Source organism: Pleurodeles waltl, chromosome 1_1, assembly GCF_031143425.1.
Source record: "Pleurodeles waltl isolate 20211129_DDA chromosome 1_1, aPleWal1.hap1.20221129, whole genome shotgun sequence".
Classification (NCBI taxonomy): domain Eukaryota; kingdom Metazoa; phylum Chordata; class Amphibia; order Caudata; family Salamandridae; genus Pleurodeles; species Pleurodeles waltl.
The window spans coordinates 13,199,330-13,227,287 of NC_090436.1; the positions used below are offsets into that span (position 1 = coordinate 13,199,330).

Sequence of the window (27,958 nt, forward strand, 5' to 3'; positions counted from 1 at the left end):
GCACACCTATGAGCACTGGGGCCCTGTGTGACAGGGTCCCAGTGACACATACATATAGGCCACAAACCTATGAGCACTGGGGTCCTGACGAGCAGGACCCCAGTGACACATAACAAACATACTGAAAACATAGGCCCTCATTCTGACCTTGGCGGGCGGCGGAGGCCGCCCGCCAAAGTCCCGCCGTCAGGTTACCGTTCCGCGGTCGAAAGACCGCGGCGGTAATTCTGACTTTCCCGCTGGGCTGGCGGGCGGTCTCGTTCAGACCGCCAGCCAGCCCAGCGGGAAAGAGGCTTCCACGATGAAGCCGGCTCGGAATCGAGCCGGCGGAGTGGAAGCTGTGCGACGGGTGCAGTTGCACCCGTCGCGTATTTCACTGTCTGCGCAGCAGACAGTGAAATACATGTAGGGGCCCTCTTACGGGGGCCCCTGCAATGCCCATGCCAGTGGCATGGGCACTGCAGGGGCCTCCAGGGGCCCCGCGACCCCCCCTACCGCCATCCGGATCTCGGCGGTCCGACCGCCGGGATCTGGATGGCGGTAGGGGGGGTCAGAATCCCCGCGGCGGTGCAGCAAGCTGCGCCGCCGCGGAGGATTCAATGGGGCCGCGGTACACTGGCGGGACCCCGCCAGTGGTGCCGGTCCGACCGCGGCTTTACCGCCGCGGTCGGAATCCCCATTGAAGCACCGCCGGCTTGTCGGCGGTGCTCCCGCGGTCCTCCGCCCTGGCGGTCAAAGACCGCCAGGGTCAGAATGAGGGCCATAGTGTTTTCACTATGAGCACTGAGGCCTGGCAATCAGGATCCCAGTGAGACAGTGAAAACAGTGACAAACACCCTGACATACACTCACAAACAGGCCAAAAGTGGGGGTAACAAGGCTAGAAAGAGGCTACCTTCTCACATGGAGTCATGCTCTTTTATAGGATGACTATGGGGAATACTGCTACTGCCACCATGGGTATCTAAACCCAACTTCTGTCTTTCCTTCTCTAGTTCAAAAGACTGTCTATCCAAATCCAGCTGTTGCTTTTTAAGCTTTAGTCTGGTTTGTTCCACCCTCAACTTGTTGAGTTCCCTTTCTAACATTCTGTCATCAGGGTTGGCGAGAGGGACATTCCTAGATACAGAGGTATGATGGGAATGAACAGAAGGAGACCTGTCCCTTACAGAAGCCATCCTAACAGCTTGGCTAACAGAAACATCACTTCCACTGTGGTGAGAATAAATGCTCTTGCTATGATGTGAGACAACACTATTTGTATGGTGTGGCTCTTCATCATTACCAACCATGCTAGACTGTCTAGTAATGGGCAGGCTGGGAACTTTCTTTCCTGAATCTTTTCCTGGGGGAGTCCCTGGATCAGATTGGGAACCATTAGCTACTTTTTCAACAGATGGGGCACTTTTAGCCTTATCTTGTTCTCTAAGCATGTTAATTAACAATTCCAAGGAAGGATTCTTCCCTACACTCAAACCTCTTTCTATGCAGAGACTCCTTGCTCCTTTCCAGCTAAGGTGATCATATGCAAGTTTGGACAGATCAACATTTTGGCCTGTGCCAGACATTTTTAGAAAGGGTTAAAGTGATAGAAAAAGGATAAAAAGTTTATCAGAACTTTTTAGAAAGACAGAAAAAAAACTTTTTAAACTTTTAAGAACTTTTTGAAAGTTTAGAAGTACTTTTCAGCACTTTAGAAAACAGTGAAAAGAGGAAATGCAAAACTTTTTAGCTATGTGTACACACACTGAACTTGTTTTGTATATTTTTCTCTTATGAAAAGTACAATGGCAAGAGTGGTAAGTAGTCTCAAAGCACTTATCCCACCGCTGCACAACCAATGTAGGAGGCTGGACTGGCTTGTAGTGAGTACCAAGGGGTACTTACACCTTGCACCAGGCCCAGGTATCCCTTATTAGTGTATAGGGTGTCTAGCAGCTTAGGCTGATCGATAATGGTAGCTTAGCAGAGCAGCTTAGGCTGAACTAGGAGACGTGTGAAGCTACTACAGTACCACAAGTGTCACTTGCACAATATCATAAGAAAACACAATACACAGTTATACTAAAAATAAAGGTACTTTATTTTTATGACAATATGCCAAAGTATCTCAGAGTGTACCCTCAGAGTGAGGATAGCAAATATACACAAGTTATATGTACACAGTACTAAAAATATGCAGTATAGTCTTAGAAAACAGTGCAAACAATGTATAGTTACAATAGGATGCAATGGAGACACATAGGGATAGGGGCAACACAAACCATATACTCCAAAAGTGGAATGCGAACCACGAATGGACCCCAAACCTATGTGACCTTGAAGAGGGTCGCTGGGACTATTAGAAAATAGTGAGGGTTAGAAAAATAGCCCACCCCAAGACCCTGAAAAGTGAGTGCAAAGTGCACTAAAGTTCCCCCAAAGACAAAGAAGTCGTGATAGAGGAATAATGCAGGAAAGACACACACCAGCAATGCAACAACAATGGATTTCCAGTCGAGGGTACCTGTGGAACAAGGGGACCAAGTCCAAAAGTCACAAGCAAGTCGGAGATGGGCAGATGCCCAGGAAATGCCAGCTGTGGGTGCAAAGAAGCTTCTACTGAACAGAAGAAGCTGAGGATTCTGCAGGAACGAAAAGGGCTAGAGACTTCCCCTTTGGTGGACGGATCCCGCTCGCCGTGGAAAGTTGTGCAGAAGTATTTTTCCGCCGAAAGAACGCCAACAAGCCTTGCTAGCTGCAAATCGTGCGGTTAGCGTTTTTGGATGCTGCTGTGGCCCAGGAGGGACCAGGAGGTCGCAAATTGGACCAAGAGGTAGAGGAGACGTCGAGCAAGACAAGGAGCCCTCTTAGCAGCAGGTAGCACCCGGAGAAGTGCCAGAAACAGGCACTACAAGGATGCGTGAAACGGTGCTGACCCGAAGTTACACAAAGGAGTCCCACGTCGCCGGAGACCAACTTAGAAAGTTGTGCAATGCAGGTTAGAGTGCCGTGGACCCAGGCTTGGCTGTGCACAAAGGATTTCCGCCGGCAGTGCACAGGGGCCGGAGAAGTTGCAAAAGTTGCGGTTTCCAACAATGCAGTCTGGCGTGGGGAGGCAAGGACTTACCTCCACCAAACTTGGACTGAAGAGTCACTGGACTGTGGGAGTCACTTGGACAGAGTTGCTGGATTCAAGGGACCTCGCTCGTCGTGCTGAGAGGAGACCCAAGGGACCGGTAATGCAGCTTTTTGGTGCCTGCGGTTGCAGGGGGAAGATTCCGTCGACCCACGGGAGATTTCTTCGGAGCTTCTAGTGCAGAGAGGAGGCAGACTACCCCCACAGCATGCACCACCAGGAAAATAGTTGAGAAGGCGGCAGGATCAGCGTTACAGAGTTGCAGTAGTCGTCTTTGCTACTATGTTGCAGTTTTGCAGGCTTCCAGCGCGGTCAGCAGTTGATTCCTTGGCAGAAGGTGAAGAGAGAGATGCAGAGGAACTCTGATGAGCTCTTGCATTCGTTATCTAAAGTTTCCCCAGAGACAGAGACCCTAAATAGCCAGAAAAGAGGGTTTGGCTACCTAGGAGAGAGGATGGGCTACTAACACCTGAAGGAGCCTATCAGAAGGAGTCTCTGACGTCACCTGGTGGCACTGGCCACTCAGAGCAGTCCAGTGTGCCAGCAGCACCTCTGTTTCCAAGATGGCAGAGGTCTGGAGCACACTGGAGGAGCTCTGGACACCTCCCAGGGGAGGTGCAGGTCAGGGGAGTGGTCACTCCCCTTTCCTTTGTCCAGTTTCGCGCCAGAGCAGGGGCTAAGAGGTCCCTGAACCGGTGTAGACTGGCTTATGCAGAATTGGGCACATCTGTGCCCAAGAAAGCATTTCCAGAGGCTGGGGGAGGCTACTCCTCCCCTGCCTTCACACCATTTTCCAAAGGGAGAGGGTGTAACACCCTCTCTCAGAGGAAGTCCTTTGTTCTGCCATCCTGGGACAAGCCTGGCTTGACCCCAGGGGGGGCAGAAACCTGTCTGAGGGGTTGGCAGCAGCAGCAGCTGCAGTGAAACCCCAGGAAAGGCAGTTTGGCAGTACCAGGGTCTGTGCTACAGACCACTGGGATCATGGAATTGTGCCAACAATGCCAGGATGGCATAGAGGGGGCAATTCCATGATCTTAGACATGTTACATGGCCATATTCGGAGTTACCATTGTGAAGCTACATATAGGTAGTGACCTATATGTAGTGCACGCGTGTAATGGTGTCCCTGCACTCACAAAGTCCGGGGAATTGGCCCTGAACAATGTGGGGGCACCTTGGCTAGTGCCAGGGAGCCCTCACACTAAGTAACTTTGCACCTAACCTTTACCAGTTAAAGGTTAGACATATAGGTGACTTATAAGTTACTTAAGTGCAGTGTAAAATGGCTGTGAAATAACGTGGACGTTATTTCACTCAGGCTGCAGTGGCAGGCCTGTGTAAGAATTGTCAGAGCTCCCTATGGGTGGCAAAAGAAATGCTGCAGCCCATAGGGATCTCCTGGAACCCCAATACCCTGGGTACCTCAGTACCATATACTAGGGAATTATAAGGGTATTCCAGTAGCCAATGTAAATTGGTAAAATTGGTCACTAGCCTGTCAGTGACAATTTGAAAGAAATGAGAGAGCATAACCACTGAGGTTCTGATTAGCAGAGCCTCAGTGAGACAGTGAGTCACTACACAGGTAACACATTCAGGCACACTTATGAGCACTGGGGCCCTGGAGAACATGGTCCCAGTGACACATACAACTAAAACAACATATATACAGTGAAAAATGGGGGTAACATGCCAGGCAAGATGGTACTTTCCTACACTCAATCGCCGACTCCCTTACTCGGGAAAGGAACTCTTGCGAAGCCAAGAAAAGGTCGAGCCGAGCATATGTCTTGGTCGCTTCTGAGTAAAAGGAATAATCCCTAAGCGTGGGGTGTGCCCTTCTCCACACGTCCTCCAAGCCACACTCACCCAGCCACTGGCGGCCAGCCGCCTTCAAGGACCCGGTCTGCCCATGGTGGTGACCGGAGCGGTCCAGATCACCATCCATCACCAGGTTAAAATCGCCCCCAACCAAAATGGCGCCATCCTGCTAGTGCAGGAGCAGGGTCAGAGCCTGCTTCAGGAAGACTTCCTGTTGGGTATTAGGAGCATATAGGGAAGCAATAGTAAAAGAGAAGGCCCCCAACCTCATCCTTATGACCAAAAGCCTGCCTTGTACCTCATGTAATTTTGCCACCACTTCCCCGGGGAATGAGCGTGCTAACAATATCGCAACCCCTGCATGCTTCGAGGAAGCTGAAGACCAGAATTGCCTAGGGAACCACTTAGAACGCATGCAGTAGATGTCCTTCTGCACGAGGTGTGTCTCCTGCAACAGGCAGATATGACTCCCCGACATCTCTAGGGCCGACAAGATGGCTAACCTCTTAGTGGGAGTATTATGCCCCCGGACATTCAAGCTTATGCAAGGTCCACACGGAGAGGTCCTGGAATAATTGGAGCTCATAACCTCTAAAATGCACCTGCTGTAAATTGCGGGCCCGCTGCAAGATACGCTCTTTAAGTCCGTAGTTGTGGACACAGGCTAGAATGTCCGGTGGTCGGTCTCCAGCCCCACCGGCACGGCCCACTCAATGAACTCTGTCCAAGGTAATCTCCTGGGTCTCATCCAGGCCAAGTAATGCGCGAAACCGGCCCACCACAAAGTCTCCAATGTCCTCCTTCTCAGCCCCCGTCGGGACCCCTCTGATGCGGATATTATGTCTCATCAAGCGATTTTCTAAATCCTCCACCGCTATCTGGAGGAGGTCCTGCTGCTCCCGGACGACCTCCTGTTGCAGGCCCGCCACCTCCTCGCCCCGAGAGATCTCGCCGTCTTCCATCTGTGCTACTCGCTCCCCCAGGGACGTGACCTCACTTCGCAGCTCTCTCACCTCTTGAGAAATGTCCCTACGAAGATCCTGGATATTGCTCCGGAGCGAGTCAAACAAGGAGGTTAGGAAGCCCTTTGTGACCGGAGAGCTCTCATCCAGCTCCGTCTCCGCCCCCGTCTCTGGGGACACCACCCGGCTTGGTCCGCTGCACAGAGCACTTGCCGGCCTCGGGCGCAGGCCAAGGCCAGCCGCTCCTCGCCCACGCTTCGTGGTGCTGCGTGCTCCCCGGTCTCCACTGGGCGCCGCCTGGTCCGCGGCACCGCTCACCATCCCTGGGGGCCTCGAGCCATCCCCCTGCCGGGCCACGCATCAGTGTTCTGGGGCCAGGGCGGCAGAGCTCGGACGAACACGTCCACTCACGCCGCCATCTTGGCCACGCCCCGCTTTATTTGTTTTAGGCTGTCCAGCTTTAGTTTGTCCCTTCCCTTGCCCAAACCTTATTTACAGTATCCTTCCGAGTACTCCCTTTGAGTAAGCAGGCCTTTACATCTTGTTCCCATCTTATCACATTTGCTGTACATTCAAAGACAGAGGTCAAATGTCAGGCGCTGTCTTCGGAGGGAGCTTGGTGTTTACTTTTCTTTCTCTGACTTCAAATTGAGAGGATTTATGACAATCATGTTGGCTACTGGGGGTAATTCTGGTAAATCTGAAGTATGGTGGAAACAACTATTTTAATACCATCATTACGAATCAATACACTAGGTGATGACATTTCTACACAATACTGTTTGTGTGCTGCATACTTTTATCAGTAACACTGTACGTCTGTGCAAATGTAATGATAATTTCAAATGAATATGTGTTGTCTGTATGGCAGTGTGCTACCACACCATAAATTCTCCACTTTACCTCACTCCACTCCACCCTGCATCACTGCACTCTACTCTTCACCACTCCACTCTACACCACGCCACTCCATACTGCATCACTGCACTCTACTCTTCACCACTCCACTCCACTCTACGCCACTCTACACTGCATCACTGCTGTCTACTCTTTACCACTCCACTCTATGCCACTCCACACTGCATCACTGCAGTCTACTCTTCACCACTCCACTCTACGCCACTCCACACTGCATCACTGCACTCTACTCTACACCACTCCACTCTACACCACGCCACTCCACACTGCATCACTGCACTCTACTCTTCACCACTCCACTCTACGCCACTCCACACTGCACTCTACTCTACACCATTCCACTATATGCCACTCCACACTGCATCACTGCACTCTACTCTACACCACTCCACTCTACGTCACTTCACACAGCATCACTGCACTCTTCTCTACACCACTCCACTCCACTCTACGCCACTCCACACTGCATCACTGCACTTTACTCTACACCACTCTACTATACTCCACTCCACACTGCATTATTGCACTCTACTCTTCACCACTCCACTATATGCCACTCCACACTGCATCACTGCACTCTACTCTACACCACTCCACTCTATGCCACTCCATTCTGCATCACTGCAGTCTACTCTTCACCACTCCACTCTACACCACTCCACACTGCATCACTGCTGTCTCCTCTACACCACTCCGCTCTATGCCACTCCACACTGCATCACTGTAGTCTACTCTTCACCACTCCACTCTACGCCACTCCACTCTACGCCACTCCACACTGCATCACTGCACTCTACTGTACACCTCTACGCCACTCCACTCTGCATCACTGCAGTCTACTCTTCACCACTCCACTTTTCACCACTCCACACTGCATCACTGCACTCTACTCTACACTACTTCACTCTATGCCACTTCACACTGCATCACCGCACTCCACTCTTCACCACTCTACTCTACACCTCTCCACACCGCATCACTGCACTCTACACCCCTCCACTCTATGCCACTCCAGTCTGCATCACTGCACTGTACTATTCACCACTCCACTCTACGCCACTCCACACTGTATCACTGCACTCTACTCTACACCACTCCACTCTACGCCACTCCACACTGCATCACTGCAGTCTACTCTTCACCACTCCACTCTACACCACTCCACTCTTCACCACTACACTCTACACCTCTTGACACTGCATAACTGCACTCCACTCTACACCACTCAACTCTATCCCACTCCACACTGCACCACGGCACTCCACTCTTCACCACTCCACTCTACACCACTCCACTCTACGCCACTCCACACTGCATCACTGCACTCCACTCTACACCACTCCACTCTACACCACTCCACTCTATGCCACTCCACACTTCATCGCTGCACTGTACTCTACACCACTCCACTCTACACCACTCCACACTGCATCACTGCACTCTACTCTACACCACTCCACTCTATCCCACTTCACACTGCACCACTGCACTCCACTCTTCACCACTCCACTCTACACCACTCCAATCTACGCCACTCCATTCTGCATCACTGCAGTCTACTGTTCACCACTCCACTCTACACCACTCCACACTGCATCACTGCTGTCTCCTCTACACCACTCCGCTCTATGCCACTCCACACTGCATCATTGTAGTCTACTCTTCACCACTCCACTCTACGCCACTCCACTCTACGCCACTCCACACTGCATCACTGCACTCTACTCTACACCTCTACACCACTCCACTCTATGCCACTCCACTCTGCATCACTGCAGTCTACTCTTCACCACTCCACTTTTCACCACTTCACACTGCATCACTGCACTCTACTCTACACTACTTCACTCTATGCCACTCCACACTGCATCACTGCACTCCACTCTTCACCACTCCACTCTACACCTCTCCACACTGCATCTCTGCCAATGCACTCTACACCACGAACTATACACCACTGCACTCTAAGACAGCCTACTGTGCAACACTGCACTCTTTGCCACTGAACTCTACACCCCTCTACTCTATGCCATTGCACTCTACGCCACTCTACCCTGCATTACTCCATTCTATGCCACTGCACTCTACAGCACTCTACTATATGTCACTGTGCTCTCTGCCACTTCATTCTACTCTGAAACAATCCACTATGCCACTGCATTCTGCACCACTCTATTCCACTCTGCACTATTCCACTCTACACCACTCCACTCTACATCTCTGTACCCTGCCTCACTCAGTGCCAATGCACTCTACTCACTCTACTCTACTATGCACCACTGCACTCTATGCCACTGCACTCTACATAACTGCATTCTGTGCCACTGCACTCTACACCACTACACTCTATGCCACTCCACTCCGTGCCATTCTACTCTCCAGCCCTGCATTCTATGTCACTACACTCTACACCAATACACTCTACTCTGTACCACTGCAGTCTACACCAAAGCACATTATGCATTCCACTCTACACCACTCTTGTCTACTCTACTCACTATAATCAATTCGGTGCCACTGCACTGTACTCTGAAACAATCTACGTCGCACCATGCCACTCTACTCTGCATCGCTCTTCTTTAAGCCACTGCACTCTACTCTAACCACTGCACCCTATGCCAATGCACTCTACACCACTTTACTAAAAACAATACACTCTACACCACAGCACTGTATGCTGTATGCCACTATACACTACTCTGCAACAGTCTACTCTATGCTACTGCACTCTATGCCACTGCACTCTATTCTACTCTGCCCCACTGTACTGTACACTACTGCTCTCCACGCCACTTTACTCTGCACCATTCTACTCTGTGCCACCCCACTCTACACCAATGCACTCTATGCCACTGTACTTTACACCACTGCACTCTATGACACTCTGCTCTGCAACACAGCACTCTGCGCCACTAAACTCTGCACCACTCTTCTCTGCGCCAATCTACTGAGCACCACTGCGCTCTATGCCACTGCACTCTACATAACTGCATTCCGTGCCACTGTACACTACACCACTGCACTCTATGCCACTCCACTCCGTGCCATTCTACTCTCCAGCCCTGCACTCTATGTCACTGCACTCTACACCAATGCACTATACTCTGTACCACTGCAGTCTACACCAGTGCACATTATGCATTCCACTCTACACCACTCTCGTCTACTCTACTCACTATAATCAATTCAGTGCCACTGCACTCTACTCTGAAACAATCTACGTTGCACCATGCTACTCTACTCTGCATCGCTCTTCTCTACGCCACTGCAGTCTACTCTAACCACTGCACTCTATGCCAATGCACTGTACAACACTTTACTGAAAACAATACAGTCTACACTACAGCACTGTATGCTGTATGCCATTATACACTACTCTGCAACAGTCTACTCTATGGTACTGCGCTCTATGCCACTGCACTCTGTTCTACTCTGTCCCACTGTACTGTACACGATTGCTCTCTACGCCACTTTACTCTGCACCATTCTACTCTGTGCCACTGCACTCTACACCAATGCACTCTATGCCACTGTACTTTACACCACTGCACTCTATGACACTCTGCTCTGCAACACAGCACTCTGTGCCACTAAACTCTGCACCACTCTACTCTGCGCCAATCTACTGAGCACCACTGCAATCTATTCCACTACACTCTATGCCACTGCACCACTCTACTCTATGCCACTGCACTCAGCACCACTCTAATCTACTGTGGACCACTGCACTTTACGCCACTGAACTCTATGCCACTGCTCCCCTCACCTCTGTTCTCTACTCTGCACCAATCTACTTTATGCCAATGCACGCAATTTACTATACACCACTGCACTCTTTGCCTTGCACTCTACACTCCCTCAATCTAGGCCACTCCACTCTACTCTGCACCACTCCACTCTACGCCACTCCTCTCTATGTCACTTCACTCTACTCGGAACAAATTTACTCCACACAACTGTGCTCTACACCACTGCACTCTATTGTATGTTGTGCCACTCTACACTACTCTACTCTGCAGCACTCTACTCTACGCCACTGCACTCTATTCTACTCTAAACCACTGCACTCTATGTCAACTACTCCTCACTACTGCACTCTACACCACTATGCTCCACTTTGCAACACTCTACACAGCTGCACTCTATGCCACTGCATGCTATGCCACTCGACAATACTGCACTTTGCATCACTGCACTCTATGGCACTCTATTCTACTCTGCACCACCGTACTGTATGCACTGCTCTCTACAACACTCTATACCACTGCACTTTACACCAATGAACTCTATACCACTGCACTGTAAGACATTCTACTCTGCAAAACTGCACTCTCTGCCACTGAACTGTATGCTGCTGCTGTGCGCCACGGCACTCTATGCCACCACACATTACTCTGATCCACTCATCTCTATGCCATTGCACTCTGCACCTCTCTTTTCTACTCTACACCACAGCACTCCACGCCACTACACTTTACACCACTGCACTCTATTCCACTCTACTCCTCTACACTTTATCCTGCACCTTTACCCTGCAACACTTCACTCTATACTGAAACAATCAACTCTACGTCACTGCACTCTATGCCACTCTACTCCACCCTGTGCCACTCCACTCTAAGACATTGCACTCTACGCCACTGCAATCTACGCAGTGCCACTACACTCTAATCTACTCCGCACCACTGTACTCTACACCACTCTACTCTTCATCAGTGTACTCTATGCCAATGCGCCCTACACCACTTTACTCAAAACCAGTGCGCTCTAAGCCACTGCACTCTATGTCAATCTACTCTGCACCTCCGTACTTTATGCCACTTCACTCTAGCCGCTCTGCTCCACTCTACAACACTCTACTCTATGACGTTCTACTCCATTAAACTCAAACCGTCTCCATTACTCTGTACTCCACTTCCCTCTACAGCACTCTACTTCACTCTATGCTACTTTACAGCACTAATCCATTTTAAGATGCTCTACGCACCCCCTCTGTGCCACTCCAAGCCACTTTACTCAACTCTGTTACATGACACACTACTCCACTCTACTCCAGTCTACTCCACACCACTCCAGTATTCCACTCTGACACACTACTCCCTCCACAACACTATAGGCAACTCCACTCTACGCAACTCTATGACACTCCACTCTATGCCATTCTACTCTACTCTGTGCCACTCTACCTACGACAATCTACTCCGCTCTGCGCCACTGTGCTCTACAACACTATTCCACTCAACATCCTCTGTCACTCAACTCTGGGTACACCACTCCACAACACTGTATCCTACTCCACTCTCCTTCACTTACTCTACTCTGCTCTACACCATGCAGCTCTAAGACACTCTACTCCTCCACTATACACCACTCCAGTATTCCACTCTATGACACTCCACTCTGCTCTATGCCACTCTACTCTATGACAATCTACTCCACTCTATGACACTCTACTCCCTCCACAACACTATAGGCCACTCCACTCTACACAACTCTATGACATTCCACTTCACTCCACTCCATGCCACTCTATGCCACTCCACTCTACTCTGTGCCACTCTACTCTATGACAATCTACTCCTCTCTGCACCACTGTGCTCTACAACACTACTCTGTAGGAGGCTGGCTTGGCTTATAGTGGGTACCTTGTGGTACTTGCACCCTGTGCCAGGTCCAGTTATCCCTTATTAGTAGAATTGAGGTGTTTCTAGCAGCTTAGGCTGATAGAAGGTAGCTATGGCAAAGCTTAGGCGGAACTAGGAGACATGCAAAGCTCCTACTATACCACTTATATCATATAGCACAATATCATAAGAAAACCCAATACTCAGAGTTACTAAAAATAAAGGTACTTTATTTTTATGTCAATATGCCAAAAGTATCTCAGTGAGTACCCTCAGTTAGAAGATAAGTAATATACACAAGTCATATGTACACAAACCCAAAACAGGTAAATAATATTAAGAAAAGTAATGCAAACAGTGTAGAATTACAATAGGATACAATAGGTGAACATAGGTCTAGCGGCAACACAAACCATATACTCCAAAAGTGGAATGCGAATCACAAATGGACCCCAGACCTATGGGAGCTTGTAGAGGGTCGCTGGGACTGTAAGAAAACAGTCAGAGTGTCGAAGATACCCCACCCAAGACCCTGAAAAGTAGGAGTAAAGTACCCCTACTACCCCAATAGGACACAAGAGTTGTGATAGGGGGATTCTGCAAGAACCACAAACACCAGCAAAGCACTGAAGACGGATTCCTGGACCAGAGGACCTGCAAGGCAAGGGGACCAAGTCGAAGAGTCATAGGAGCCCAGGAAACCCCGTATGAAGGTGCAAGGAAGCTGCCTCCGGATGGAAGAAGCTTAGGATGCTGCAACAACGTAGAGAGCTAGGAACTTCTCCTTTGGGTGGAAGATGTCCCATGGCGGGATGAAGGTTGCAGAAGTGTTCCCATGCAGAAATACCGCAAACAAGCCTTGCTACCTGCAAGGGTCGCAGTAGAGGTTTTTGGGTGCTGCTGGGTAACAGGAAGGACCAGGATGTCGCCCCTTGGAGGAGGAGACAGAGGAGGCACTCAGCAACTCAGAGAGCCCCCACAGAAGCAGGCAGCACCCGCAGAAGTACCAGAGCAGGCACTTAGAAGATTTGTGAACTGGAGCTGACTCAGAGTCACAAAGGAGGGTCCCATGATGTCAGAGTCCAACTCAGAGGGTTGCGCACTGCAGGACGGAGTGCTGGGGACCCAGGCTAGGCTGTGCACAAAGGAATCCTTGGAGAAGTGCACAGAAGCCGGTGCATCTGCAAAACATGCAGTACACAGGTTTGCAGTCTAGCGTGGGGATGCAAGGACTTACCTCCACCAAACTTGGACTGAAGGATCACTGGACTGTGGGAGTTACTTGAATAGAATAGAGTTCCTGTGTTCCAGGGACCACACTCGCCAGTATGAGAGGGGACCCAGAGGACCGGTGATGCAGTCTTTTGGTGCCTGCATTAGCAGGGGGAAGATTCCGTCGACCCATGGGAGATTTCTTCTTGGCTTCCAGTGCAGGGTGAAGGCAGACAGCCCTCAGAGCATGCACCACCATTAAACAGTTGAGAAAGCCGGCAGGATGAGGCGCTACAATGCTGCTGGTAGTCGTCTTGCTACTTTGTTGCGGTTTTGCAGGCGTCCTGGAGCAGTCAGCGGTCGATCCTTGGCAGAAGTCGAAGAGGGAAGTGCAGAGGAACTCTGGTGAGCTCTTGCATTCGTTATCTGAAGAATACCCCAGAGGAGAGACCCTAAATAGCCAGATAAGGAGGTTTGGCTACCAAGAAGGGAGGATTGGCTACCAAGAAAGGTAAGAGCCTATCAGAGGGGGTCTCTGACGTCACCTGCTGGCGCTGGCCACTCAGAGCAGTCCAGTGTGGCCCCAACACCTCTGTTTCCAAGATGGCAGAGGTCTGGGACACACTGGAGGAGCTCTGGGCACCTCCCCTGAGAGGAACTGGTCAGGGGAGGGGTCACTCCCCTTTCCTTTGTCCAGTTTCGCGCCAGAGCAGGGTTGGGGGATCCCTGAACCGGTGTAGACTGGCTTGTGCAGAGATGGGCACCATCTGTGCCCATCAAAGCATTTCCAGAGGCTGGGGGAGGCTACTCCTCCCCAGCCCTTCACACCTATTTCCAAAGGGAGAGGGTGTAACTCCCTCTTTCAGAGGAAATCCTTTGTTCTGCGTTCCTGGGCCGGGGCTGCCCAGACCCCAGGAGGGCAGAATCCTGTCTGAGGGGTTGGCAGCAGCTGCAGTGGAAACCCCGGAAAGGCAGTTTGGCCCGGGAGATCATGGAATTGTTCCCTCAATACCAGAATGGTATTGGGGTGACAAGTCCATGATCTTAGACATGTTACATGGCCATGTTCGGAGTTACCATTGTGACGCTATACATAGGTAGTGACCTATGTATAGTGCACGTGTGTAATGGTGTCCCCGCACTCCCAAAGTCCGGGGAAATTGCCCTGAACGATGTGGGGGCACCTTGGCTAGTGCCAGGGTGCCCACACACTAAGTAACTTGGCACCCAACCTTCACCAAGTGAGGGTTAGACATATAGGTGACTTATAAGTTACTTATGTGCAGTGAAATATTGCTGTGAAATAACATGGACGTAATTTCACTCAGGCTCTAGTGGCAGGCCTGTGTAAGAATTGCCTGAGCTCCCTATGGGTGGCAAAAGAAATGCTGCAGCCCATAGGGATCTCCTGGAACCCCAATACCCTGGGCAGCTAGGTATCATATACAAGGGAATTATATGGGTGTACCCGTGTGACAATGAGAATTGGTAAATTTAGTCACTAGCCTGCAGTGACAAATTTGGAAAGCAGAGAGAGCATCAACACTGAGGTTCTGGTTAGCAGAGCCTCAGTGATACAGTTAGGCCCCACACAGGGAACACATATAGGCCACAAACTTATGAACACTGGGGTCCTGGCTAGCAGGATCCCAGTGACACATATCAAAAACACTGACAACATAGGGTTTTCACTATGAGCACTGGGCCCTGGCTAGCAGGATCCCAGTGAGACAGTGAAAACACCCTGACATATACTCACAAACAGGCCAAAAGTGGGGGTAACAAGGCTAGAAAGAGGCTACCTTCCTACACCCCCCCCCCCAAACAAAGGACAATAAGGCTAACCTTGGCCAGTTGAGTCTTTATTGTCTAAGTGGTGATAAGTAGAGAGTAGCTCTACAATAGCTTGGTTACTCCCTTTATCATCCACTATATGGTTACTTCCCTGTGGGGATGTAAACCACCCTGTTTGAAGTTTTTTAGCTAGCCAACAATGTGAAGTCATATTTTCAGAGTTCCTATCAGTATGTTTAAGTTTAGAGCAGTGGGAATTGTCCACTGGACCTATTTCAAGTGATGAGAATGCCAGACAGGGATGCTGTCTCAGTAAAGCCATAGCTTGGCAAATCTTTGTCCATATGGCTGTAGGAGAGAACAGGGTTGCTGTTTCTCTTGAGTTGGAGCAGGGCAGGGATGCTGTCCTATGAGCTCCACACTAGGGCAGGGCTGCTGTCCTAAGTGTTGTGAGGCAGTGCAGGGTTGCTGCACTGAAGTTTCTCTGGGAGGGTTGGAGGGATTCTCCATGTTAACTAAAATGGTGCACTTTTTCTCACCAATATTAGTTATCCCACAGAGAGGTACTTCCACCTCAGGGAGGTCAGCTGTGGCAGCTGATGATTCCCTTGGTACAGGTGCCACCCCAGGAGAGGTTTCCCCTACCACAGGAATGGTATCCTGAATGGCAGGGTGGGTAGGGGGTACTGTGATGCCCTTTTTACCTGTAGTTGGAAAAGGATCCTGAAATTTCAGGCCCTTTTCTCACCTTTGCTTTTTCAGTTCAGCTGAAATAAGTGGAAGCAATTCCTCAGGGATACCGAACATGGCTGCATGGGTATTAAACTCTACCTCAGCCCAACCTGAGGACTCTAGGTCATTACCTAAGAGACAATCTACAGGTAAGCTAGGTGATACTACCACCTGCTTAGGGCCAGTAACTCCACCCCAACTAAACTGAATTATAGCTAAGGGAAGAAACTTAGTGGAGTTATGGACATCAATCATTTTGTACTGTAGTCCAATGATGTGTTGTTCAGGAGACACTAGGTTTTCAGTCGCCAAAGTGATACTGGCACCTGTGTCCCTGAAGGCCTGAGCCTCAACAACATTTATTGAAACTGTCTGCCTGTACTTATCCATTGTAAGGGGACAAGCAGCCTGTGTGGCAAGGTCAATGCCGCTAGGTATGACAGAAACTGTCTTGGGACTGACTACCCCAGTTTCTACTATGGACCCATAAGTGAACCCAACTACACCCTTAACTTGACTGTTGCCAGCAGTCCCACCACTATTACCACTACTGCTAGGGGCACTAGAGTTTGATGTATTAGTGGTGGTAGGCTCAGGGGCTTCACCTGGGCAGGACTCATCCCCTGGCCTATGGCCTTTATTTATACACACAAATCACCAAGGCTTTTTAATGTGTGTGGGTTGTGAAGAAGAGGAAGAATTTGATTTATCCCCACCCCCTGAAGAGTGTTTAGGATTTGAAGAAGGATCTTTGGTTTTACCCTTATCCCCTTGCTTATTCTGAGATTTCTCACCATCTTTCTTCTTACCATCTGTGCCACCTCCTGTATGAACGTTTCTGTTCACTCTTGTTCTGACCCATTTGTCTGCTTTCTTTCCCAATTCTTGGGTAGAGGTCAGATCTGAGTCTATCAAGTACTGGTGTAACAATCAGACACACAATTGTTCAGAATATGCTCTCTCAGAATAGGATTATACAGGCTTTCATAGTCAGATACCTTACTGCCATGTAACCACCCCTCCAAGACCTTCACTGAACAGTCCACAAAATGTGTCCAGTCTTGAGAGGACTCTTTTCTGGTGTCTCTGAACTTAATCCTGTATTGTTCAGTGGTTAAGCCAAATCCATCCAAGAGTGCATCCTTCAATACTGTGTAATTGTTAGCTTCACTTTCTCTAACAGTAAGGAGCCTATCCCTACCCTTTCCAGTGAAAGATAGCCACAAAATAGCAGCCCACTGCCTTTGAGGGACCAACTGTATCATACAGGCCCTCTCAAGTGCAGCAAACCACTTATTAATGTCATCCCCCTCCTTGTAAGGGGGGACTATCTTGTGCAGATTCCTGGAATCTTGCTCTCTAACAGGATTGCTATCAGAAATACTGCTGCTGCCACCATGGGGAACTAACCCCAACCTCTGTCTTTCCCTGTCTATGCCTAGGGATTCCCTATCTAAGGCCAGCTGCTGCTGTTTAAGCTTCAGTCTGGTCTCTTCAACCCTCAACTTTTTGAGTTCCCTTTCTAACAAGTTATCCTCACAGTGGGTGGGTTGGGAATGTTTAGACACAGAGGACATGTGGGACGTTTCAGAGGGGGACCTGTCCCTAACTGTCTGGATCCTAGTAACCGGACCTCTAGGGGTTAAAGATGCCCTACTGTTGTGGGAGCCTCTATCACTACCAGTATCACTAGGTGCCCTGCTAGGGGGCAGGACCTGGTAAGAACCCTCCCCAGCTTTCTCATGGAACTCCCCTGAGTCAGACTGGGAAGCTTCCCCATTTTCTAACCTCTCCTGAGATGGGCCAGACTGGTTCTGGTAATCTACAATGAGCATGTTAAAGAGAAACTCTTTTGTAGTTTTCTTACCTATACTCAAACCTCTATCCAGGCAGAGACCCCTCAAACTTTTATAGTTTAAACTCTCATATGTTGCATTAACAGTTTTGGGAGTGGGCTCCACAAGCGTTATTTCACTCAGGCTGCAGTGGCAGGCCTGTGGAAGAATTGCCTGAGCTCCCTATGGCAGAGCCTCAGTGATACAGTTAGGCACCACACAGGGAACACATATAGGCCACAAACCTATGAGCACTGGGGTCCTGGCTAGCAGGATCCCAGTGACACATATCAAACATACTGACAACATAGGGTTTTCACTATGAGCACTGGGCCCTGGCTAGCAGGACCCTAGTGAGACAGTGAAAACACCCTGACATACACTCACAAACAGGCCAAAAGTGTGGGTAACAAGGCTAGAAAGAGGCTACTTTCCTACATACTCCACTCAACATCCTCTGTCACACAACTCTGGGTACACCACTCCACAACACTGTATTCCACTCCACTCTCCTTCACTTACTCTACTCTGCTCTACATCCTTCCACTCTATAACACTCTACTCCCTCCACAACACTATAGGCCACTCCACTCTACACAACTCTATGACACTCCACTTCACTCCACTACACGCTATTCAACTCTACTCTATTCAACTCTATGCTATTTAATTCTGTGGCACTCCATAACACTTAACTCCATGACACTTCCTTTTACACTACTAACTTGTAGCCAGTCTGAACATCTAGCACGCTGGTGTACAACATGACTAAAACATATTGGCAAAGCCAATAGCTCTTGTGTAGGTGAGACCTTTTGGCTTTGCCGGTGCTTTTTGTCTCTGCAACTTTGACAACAAGTGTAATATTATGCAGTTATGGTAGAGATACCCCTAGGTCTTAGCCTGGGAAGCTTTACCTGAGGGTGTCAGACTTCAACTGACCCCTTGTAAAGCACCTTGTTAAGCATCTTCCCAGCACTCACCATGCTTGCTGCCATCCTCACCGTTGGCATTCACCTTCTTGCCAAGGACCTGCACATGCTTGCTTGTAGTACGGCTATAGAGCTGGTATATCCGGATCTGTTTCCGGCTCAGTTCATCTGGGTTCCGCGTCCGGTTCTCCACATAGACCCGGAAGTCAGCCAGGGTCTGGTGGGATCGCTGCAGGGGGAATGAGAAGAACGATAAATGTGAGAGGCGAGTATGAGACCAGCCACCGCGCACACATCCTAAACCCACCAACCACAGATGTCCTGACTCCCAATCAGAGCTGAAAGTGGGTGGTATCGGAGGGACGCGACCTGCCCATAACTTTTTGATTTATGAAAAACAGTTCCCCTACTTTTCCTAAAAAGACAACCGTCCCGAGACGATTCATTCTGATACTAAATGCTTCGGCTGAAGTGTAAGGCAGGAGGTGTCCTGTGATGTGACACTGAAGACAGGCAGACAGCTAAGCAAGCCTTCCTGCCAGAGTGCCTCCTTGCCCGAAAGAAATGCAAATGTGCGCTAAGAGTTAATCTGCAAATGTACAGGGTAATCTGCAAATGCAAAGGATGCTTGGGAGCTGGTACTGGCTTTAAGTGATTGAATAAGCTGAAGCTTTGTGATGGCAAAGATTTATTGTTTTTGGGTGGTATTTCAAAGAGTTAATACCTGAGCTGTGAATTGCATGCTTGCAGGTTTTATCTTAAACCTTTTTGTGCATTTTGTAGCAGTCTGAGAAAGTAGCCTCTTACTAGCATGGTTATCCCCATTTGTGGCCTGGTTGTCAGTATTTGTCACTGAAGTCCTGCCAACCAGAACTCCAGTTGTTATGTCCCATGGCGTCGGAGGCACACTCAGAGGGTTGTGCACTGCAGGACGGAGTGCTGGGGACCCAGGCTAGGCTGTGCATGAAGGAAATCGTGGAAGAGTGCGCAGGAGCCGGAGAAGCTGCAAATCACGCAGTACACAGCTTTGCAGTCTAGCGTAGGGAGGCAAGGACTTACCTCCACCAAACTTGGACTGAAGAGTCACTGGACTGTGGGAGTCACTTAAACTGAGTTGATGTGTTCCAGGGACCACGCTCGTCAGGATGAGAGGGGACCCAGAGGACCGGTGATGCAGTCTTTTGGTGCCTGCGTTAGCAGGGGGAAGATTCCGTCGACCCACAGGAGATTTCTTTGGAGCTTCTGGTGCAGGGTGAAGGCAGGCTACCCTCAGAGCATGCACCACCTGGAAACAGTCGAGAAAGCCGGCAGCATGAGGAGCTAAAATGGTGCTGGTAGTCGTCTTGCTACTTTGTTGCGGTTTTGCAGGCGTCCTGGAGCAGTCAGCGGTCGATCCTTGGTAGATGGCAAAGAGGGAGATGCAGAGGAACTCTGGTGATCTCTTGCATTCGTTATCTGAAGAACTCCCCAAAGCAGGGACCCTAAATAGCCAGAAATGGAGGTTTGGCTACCAAGATAGGAGGTTTGGCTACCAAGAGAGGTAAGAGCCTGTCAGAAGGAGCCTCTGACGTCACCTGCTGGCACTGGCCACTCAGAGCAGTCCAGTGTGCCCCCAACACCTCTGTTTCTAAGATGGCAGAGGTCTGGGACACACTGGAGGAGCTCTGGGCACCTCCCCTGGGAGGTACTGGGCAGGGGAGTGGTCACTCCCCTTTCCTTTGTCCAGTTTTGTGCCAGAGCAGGGCTGGGGGATCCCTGAACCGGTGTAGACTGGCCTATGCAGAAATGGGCACCATCTGTGCCCATCAAAGCATTTCCAGAGGCTGGGGAGGCTACTCCTCCCCAGCCTTCACACCTATTTCCAAAGAGAGAGGGTGTAACACCCTCTCTCAGAGGAAATCCTTTGTTCTGCCTTCCTGGGCCAGGGCTGCCTGGACCCCAGAAGGGCAGAAACCTGTCTGAGGGGTTGGCAGCAGCAGCAGCTGCAGTGGAAACCCCAGAAAGGCAGTTTGGCAGTACCCGGGTTCTGTGCTAGAGACCCGGGGATCATGGAATTGTCACCCCAATACCAGAATGGTATTGGGGGGACAATTCCATGATCTTAGACATGTTACATGGCCATGGGTAGTGACCTATGTACAGTGCACGCGTGTAATGTTGTCCCCGCACTCACAAAGTCTGGGGAATTTGCCCTGAACGATGTGGGGGCACCTTGGCTAGTGCCAGGGTGCCCACACACTAAGTAACTTGGCACCCAACCTTCACTAAGTGAAGGTTAGACATATAGGTGCTTATAATTTACTTATGTGCAGTGGTAAATGGCTGTGAAATAACCTGGATGTTATTTCACGCAGGCTGCAGTGGCAGGCCTGTGTAAGAATTGACAGAGCTACCTATGTGTGGCAAAAGAAATGCTGCAGCCCATAGGGATCTCCTGGAACCCCAATACCCTGGGTACCTCAGTACCATATACAAGGGAATTATATGGGTGTACCAGTATGCCAATGTGAATTGGTAAATGTAGTCACTAGCCTGTAGTGAGAAATTTGGAAAGCAGAGAGAGCATAACCACTGAGGTTCTGGTTAGCAGAGCCTCAGTGAGACAGTTAGGCACCACACAGGGAACACATACAGGGCACATACTATGAGCACTGGGGCCCTGCCTGGCAGGGTCCCAATGACACAAGGACTAAAACAACATACATACAATGAAATATGGGGGTAACATGCCAGGTAATGTGGTACTTTCCTACAGGCATCCTTTTTCCCTAGAGGCCAGGTTACCAGGGTCCAGACAGTTAGGGGCAGGTCCCCCTCTGTAACTTCCCAGATTTCATCTGTGTCAAAGCATTATGAGGATAACTTGTTAGAAAGGAAACTCACAAAGTTGAGGGTTGTAGAGACCGGACTGAAGCTTAAACAGCAGCAGCTGGCCTTAGATAGGGAATCCCTAGACATAGAGAAGGAAAGACAGAGGTTGGGGTTAGTTCCCCATGGTGGCAGCAGCCGTATTCCTGATAGCAATCCTGTTAGAGAGCAAGATTCCAGGAATCTGCACAAGATAGCCCCCCCTTACAAAGAGGGGGATGACATTAACAAGTGGTTTGTTGCACTTGAGAGGGCCTGTATGGTACAGTTGGTCCCTCAAAGGCAGTGGTCTGCTATATTGTGGCTATCTTTCACTGGAAAGGGTAGGGATAGGCTCCTTACTGTTGGAGAAAGTGAAGCCAACAACTACAAAGTTTTGAAAGATGCACTCTTGGATGGATTTGGCTTAACCGCTGAACAATACAGGATTACGTTCAGAGACACCAGAAAAGAGTCTTCTCAGGACTGGACAAATTTTGTGGACTGTTCAGTGAAAGCCTTGGAAGGGTGATTCCATGGCAGTAAGGTATCTGACTATGAAAGCCTGTACAATCTTATTCTGAGAGAGCATATTCTGAACAACTGTGTGTCTGACTTGTTACACCAATATCTAGTGGACTCAGATCTGACCTCTCCCCAAGAATTGGGAAAGAAGGCAGACAAGTGGGTCAGAACAAGGGTGAACAGAAAAGTTCATATGGGGGTGACAAGGATGGCAAGAAGAAGGATGGTAAGTCTTCTGAGAAGGGTGGGGACAAAAGTAAACATTCTGAGTCTTCATCAGGCCCACAAAAATCCTCTGGGGGTGGTGGGTCCAAATCCTCTTCTAATAATCAACCTAAAAAGCCTTGGTGTTATTTGTGTAAAGTCAAATGCCATTGGGCAACTGATTCCAGTTGTCCAAAGAAAACACCAAACCTCTCACAACCACAACCCCTGCTGCAAATTCTAGTGCCCCTAGTAATAGCAGTGGTGGTGGGAAATCTACTACTAATAGCCAATCCAACGGTGTAGCTGGGCTCACTATTGGCAATGTAGTTGGGGTTGGTCTTCTTAGGGAGACCACAGAGGCTGTGTTAGTCTCTGAAGGTGCCATTGATTTGGCCACCTTGGTTGCTTGTCCCCTTAATATGGATAAGTACAAGCAACTTCCCCTAATAAATGGTGTTGAGGTTCAGGCCTACAGGGACACAGGTGCCAGTGTTACCATGGTGATAGAGAAACTGGTGCACCTTGAACAACACCTACTTGGTCAGCAGTACCAAGTGACAGACGCTTATAACAACACTCTTAGCCACCCCATGGCTGTTGTGAATCTCAACTGGGGGGGGGGGGGTTACTGGTCCAAAGAAAGTTGTGGTTGCTTCAGATTTACCTGTAGACTGTCTACCAGGAAATGATTTCGAGACATCAGCTTGGGCAGAAGTGGAGTTGGAGGCTCGTGCAGAAATGCTGGGCATTCCTGGGCATATTTTTGCTTTGACAAGGGCTCAGGCCAAAAAGCAAAAAGGACAGGGTAACTTGGATCCTGGAACAATGGACCAAGTGCTCCCTAAAGCTAGGGGTAGCAAGGGTAAATCCCTACCCACTATCCCTCCCTCTACAGATGATTCTCCTTCTGAGGAAGAAGAATTTCCTCCCTGTGCAGAACCTTCACGAGATGAGCCGGCAGCAGACACTGCTGAGCTTTTGGGTGGAGGGGGGCCTGACAGGGGAAGAGCTGAGTGTGGCACAGCAAACCTGTCCCACATTAGAGGGTCTCAGACAGCAAGCTGTCAAACAGCAAAATGGGGATGTCAGTGACTCACATAGAGTTTACTGGGAGGACAACCTCTTGTACACAGAGGCAAGGGACCCAAAACCTGGAGCAGCCAGGAGATTGGTCATTCCCCTGCAGTACAGAGAGTTCCTCCTAACTCTTGCACATGACATTCCTTTGGCTGGGCATTTGGGCCAGATCAAAACATGGGAAAGGCCTGTCCCCCTGTTTCACTGGCCTAGGATGTCAGAGGACACTAAAGATTTTTGCAAGTCTTGTGTGACCTGCCAAGCCAGTGGCAAGACTGGTGGCACTCCAAAGGCTCCCCTTATTCTACTACCTGTGGTTGGGGTGCCCTTTGAAAGGGTAGGGGTTGACATAGTTGGCCCCCTTGACCCTCCTACTGCTTCAGGCAATAGGTTTATCTTGGTGGTTGTGGACCATGCCACAAGATATCCTGAAGCAATTCCTCTAAGGACTACTACAGCTCCTGCAGTGGCAAAGGCCCTCCTGGGAATCGTTTCCAAGGTGGGTTTCCCTAAAGAGGTTGTATCACACAGGGGTAGCAACTTCATGTCTGCATACCTGAAAGCAATGTGGAAGGAGTGTGGTGTTACCTACAAGTTCACCACTCCTTATCATCCACAGACTAATGGACTGGTAGAGAGGTTTAATAAAACTCTCAAAGGTATGATAATGGGACTCCCTGAAAAACTCAGGAGGAGATGGGATGTCCTGTTACCTTGCCTCCTTTTTGCTTACAGGGAGGTACCCCAGAAAGGAGTGGGCTTCAGCCCCTTTGAACTCCTCTTTGGACACCCTGTAAGAGGTCCTCTAACACTTGTGAAGGAGGGTTGGGAACAACCTTTAAAAGCTCCTAAGCAAGACATAGTGGACTATGTATTTGGCCTAAGATCCAGAATGGCCGAGTACATGAAAAAGGCCAGTAAAAACCTTCAGGCCAGCCAAGAGCTCCAAAAGCAATGGCATAACCAGGCTGTTCTGATTTAGTACCAACCAGGACAGAAGGTGTGGGTATTAGAGTCTGTGGCCCCAAGAACACTCCAGGACAAATGGAGTGGACCCCATCTCATTTTTTAAAAGAAGGGTGAGGTTACCTATCTGGTAGACCTGGACACTGCCAGGAGTCCCCTTAGGGTGATTCATGTCAACCGCCTAAAAACCTACTATGACAGGGCTGATCTCCCCCTGCTCATGGCAACAGATGAGGGACAGGAAGAAGAGAGTGACCCTTTCCCTGATCTCTTTTCCACCACTGAAAATTATGCTTTAGTGGAGGGAGTAGTTTTGGCAGATTGTCTGACTGCAGAACAGAAAGACAACTGCATAAATCTCCTTGGACAATTTTCTGAACTCTTTTCAATTGTGCCAGGTACCACATCCTGGTGTGAACACACAATTGATACTGGAGACAGCTTGCCTGTCAAAAGTAAAATCTATAGGCAGCCTGACTATGTCAGGGACTGCATAAAACAAGAGGTTTTGAAAATGCTTGATCTAGGAGTGGTTGAACCTTCTGAAAGCCCATGGGCGAGTCCTGTGGTGCTTGTACCAAAGCCTCACTCAAAAGATGGAAAAAGGGAGATGAGTTTTTGTGTAGACTACAGAGGTCTCAATCAGGTAACAAAAACTGATGCTCACTATAAGGAAATGCCTCCTTGGCATGGTTACCCCCTGACTTTTTGCCTTTGCTGATGCTATGTTTTGATTTGAAAGTGTGCTGAGGCCTGCTAACCAGGCCCCAGCACCAGTGTTCTTTCCCTAACCTGTACTTTTGTTTACACAATTGGTACACCCTGGCATCCAGGTAAGTCCCTTGTAACTGGTACCCCTGGTACCAAAGGCCCTGATGCCAGGGAAGGTCTCTAAGGGCTGCAGCATATCTTATGCCACCCTGGGGACCCCTCACTCAGCACAGACACACTGCTTGCCAGCTTGTGTGTGCTGGTGAGGACAAAACGAGTAAGTCAACATGGCACTCCCCTCAGGGTGCCATGCCAACCTCACACTGCCTATGCAGTATAGATAAGTCACCCCTCTAGCAGGCCTTACAGCCCTAAGGCAGGGTGCACTATACCATAGGTGAGGGCACCAGTGCATGAGCACTGTGCCCCTACAGTGTCTAAGCCAAACCTTAGACATTGTAAGTGCAGGGTAGCCATAAGAGTATATGGTCTGGGAGTCTGTCAAACACGAACTCCACAGCACCATAATGGCTACACTGAAAACTGGAAAGTTTGGTATCAAACTTCTCAGCACAATAAATGCACACTGATGCCAGTGTAAATTTTATTGTAAAATACACCCCAGAGGGCACCTTAGAGGTGCCCCCTGAAACCTTAACCAACTACCCATGTAGGCTGACTGGTTTTAGCAGCCTGCCACACTCAAGACATGTTGCTGGCCACATGGGGAGAGAGCCTTTGTCACTCTGTGGCTAGTAACAAAGCCTGCACTGGGTGGAGATGCTTATCACCTCCCCCTTGCAGGAGCTGTAACACCTGGCGGTGAGCCTCAAAGGCTCACCCCTTTTGTTACAGCACCACAGGGCATTCCAGCTAGTGGAGTTGCCCGCCCCCTCCGGCCACGGCCCCACTTTTGGCGGCAAGGTCGGAGGAGATAATGAGAAAAACAAGGAGGAGTCACTGGCCAGTCAGGACAGCCCCTAAAGCAACCTAAGCTGAAGTGACTCTGACTTTTAGGAATCCTCCATCTTGCAGATGGAGGATCCCCCCCAATAGGGATAGGAATGTGACCCCCTCCCCTTGGGAGGAGGCACAAAGAGGGTGTAGCCACCCTCAGGGCTAGTAGCCATTGGCTACTGCCCTCCCTGACCTAAACACCCCCCTAAATTCTGTATTTAGGGGCTCCCCTGATCCTAGGAACTCAGATTCCTGCAACCTAAGAAGAAGAGGACTGCTGAGCTGAAAAACCCTGCAGAGAAGACGGAGACACCAACTGCTTTGGCCCCAGCTCTACCGGCCTGTCTCCCCACTTCTAAAAGACACTGCTCCAGCGACGCTTTCCCCAGGACCAGCGACCTCTTGCAAAAGGCAGGCCTCACTATCAAGGCCTCAAAGTGCCAGATAGGGCAGGGAAAGGTGGTTTATCTGCAACACCTGGTAGGTGGAGAACAGATTGCACCACTTCAGGGGGAAATCCAAACAATCATGGATTGGATTCCCCCTACAACTCAGACCCAGGTGAGAGCCTTCTTAGGCCTCACAGGGTATTACAGGAGATTCATTAAAAACTATGGCTCCATAGCAGCCCCTCTTAATGATCTCACTAGTAAGAAGATGCCTAAAAAGGTATTGTGGACAGCTAGCTGTCAGAAAGCTTTTGAGGAGCTCAAACAGGCCATGTGCTCTGCACCTGTCCTAAAAAGCCCATGTTCCTCCAAGAAATTCATTGTTCAAACTGATGCATCTGAATTAGGGGTAGGGGCAGTCTTATCACAACTGAATTCTGAGGGCCAGGATCAACCAGTTGCTTTTATCAGCAGAAGGTTGACCCCTAGAGAAAAGCGTTGGTCTGCCATACAGAGGGAGGCCTTTGCTGTGGTCTGGGCACTGAAAAAGTTGAGGCCATACCTGTTTGACACTCACTTTATTGTTCAGACAGATCATAAACCTCTACTTTGGCTAAAACAAATGAAAGGTGAAAACCCTAAATTGTTGAGGTGGTCTATATCTCTATAGGGAATGGACTATACAGTGGAACATAGACCTGGGAGTACCCACTCCAATGTAGATGGACTCTCCAGATCTTTCCACTTAGACAATGAAGACTCATCAGGTCATGGCTAGTCTTATTGTCCTTCGTTTGGGGGGGGGGGGATTGTGTAGGAAAGTACCATCTTACCTGGCATGTTACCCTGATATTTCACTGTATATATGTTGTTTTAGTCTATGTGTCACTGGGACCCTGCCAGGCAGGGCCCCAGTGCTCATACGTATGTGCCCTGTATGTGTTCCTTGTGTGATGCCTAACTGTCTCACTGAGGCTCTGCTAACCAGAACCTCAGTGGTTATGCTATCTCTGCTTTCCAAATGTGTCACTAACAGGCTAGTGACTAAATTTACCAATTTACATTGGCATACTGGTACACCCATATAATTCCCTAGTATATGGTACTGAGGTACCCAGGGTATTGGGGTTCCAGGAGATCCCTATGGGCTGCAGCATTTCTTTTGCCACCCATAGGGAGCTCTGACAATTCTTACACAGGCCTGCCATTGCAGCCTGCGTGAAATAACGTCCACGTTATTTCACAGCAATTTACCACTGCATTTAAGTAACTTATAAGTCACCTATATGTCTAACCTTCACCTGGTGGAGGTTGGGTGCAAAGTTACTTAG

General features: G+C 49.5%; 1 protein-coding gene across 1 annotated transcript in view; it reads right to left on the reverse strand.

The window, feature by feature from the left end:
* LOC138301510 (fibroblast growth factor 18-like) overlaps positions 1-27,958 on the reverse strand; it is a 161,521-nt gene that overhangs the window by 36,808 nt on the left and 96,755 nt on the right. The window contains exon 3 of the mRNA XM_069199186.1: positions 19,000-19,177. Within this exon, the coding sequence (XP_069055287.1) occupies positions 19,000-19,177 (178 nt within the window). The remainder of the gene's footprint in view (positions 1-18,999; positions 19,178-27,958) is intronic.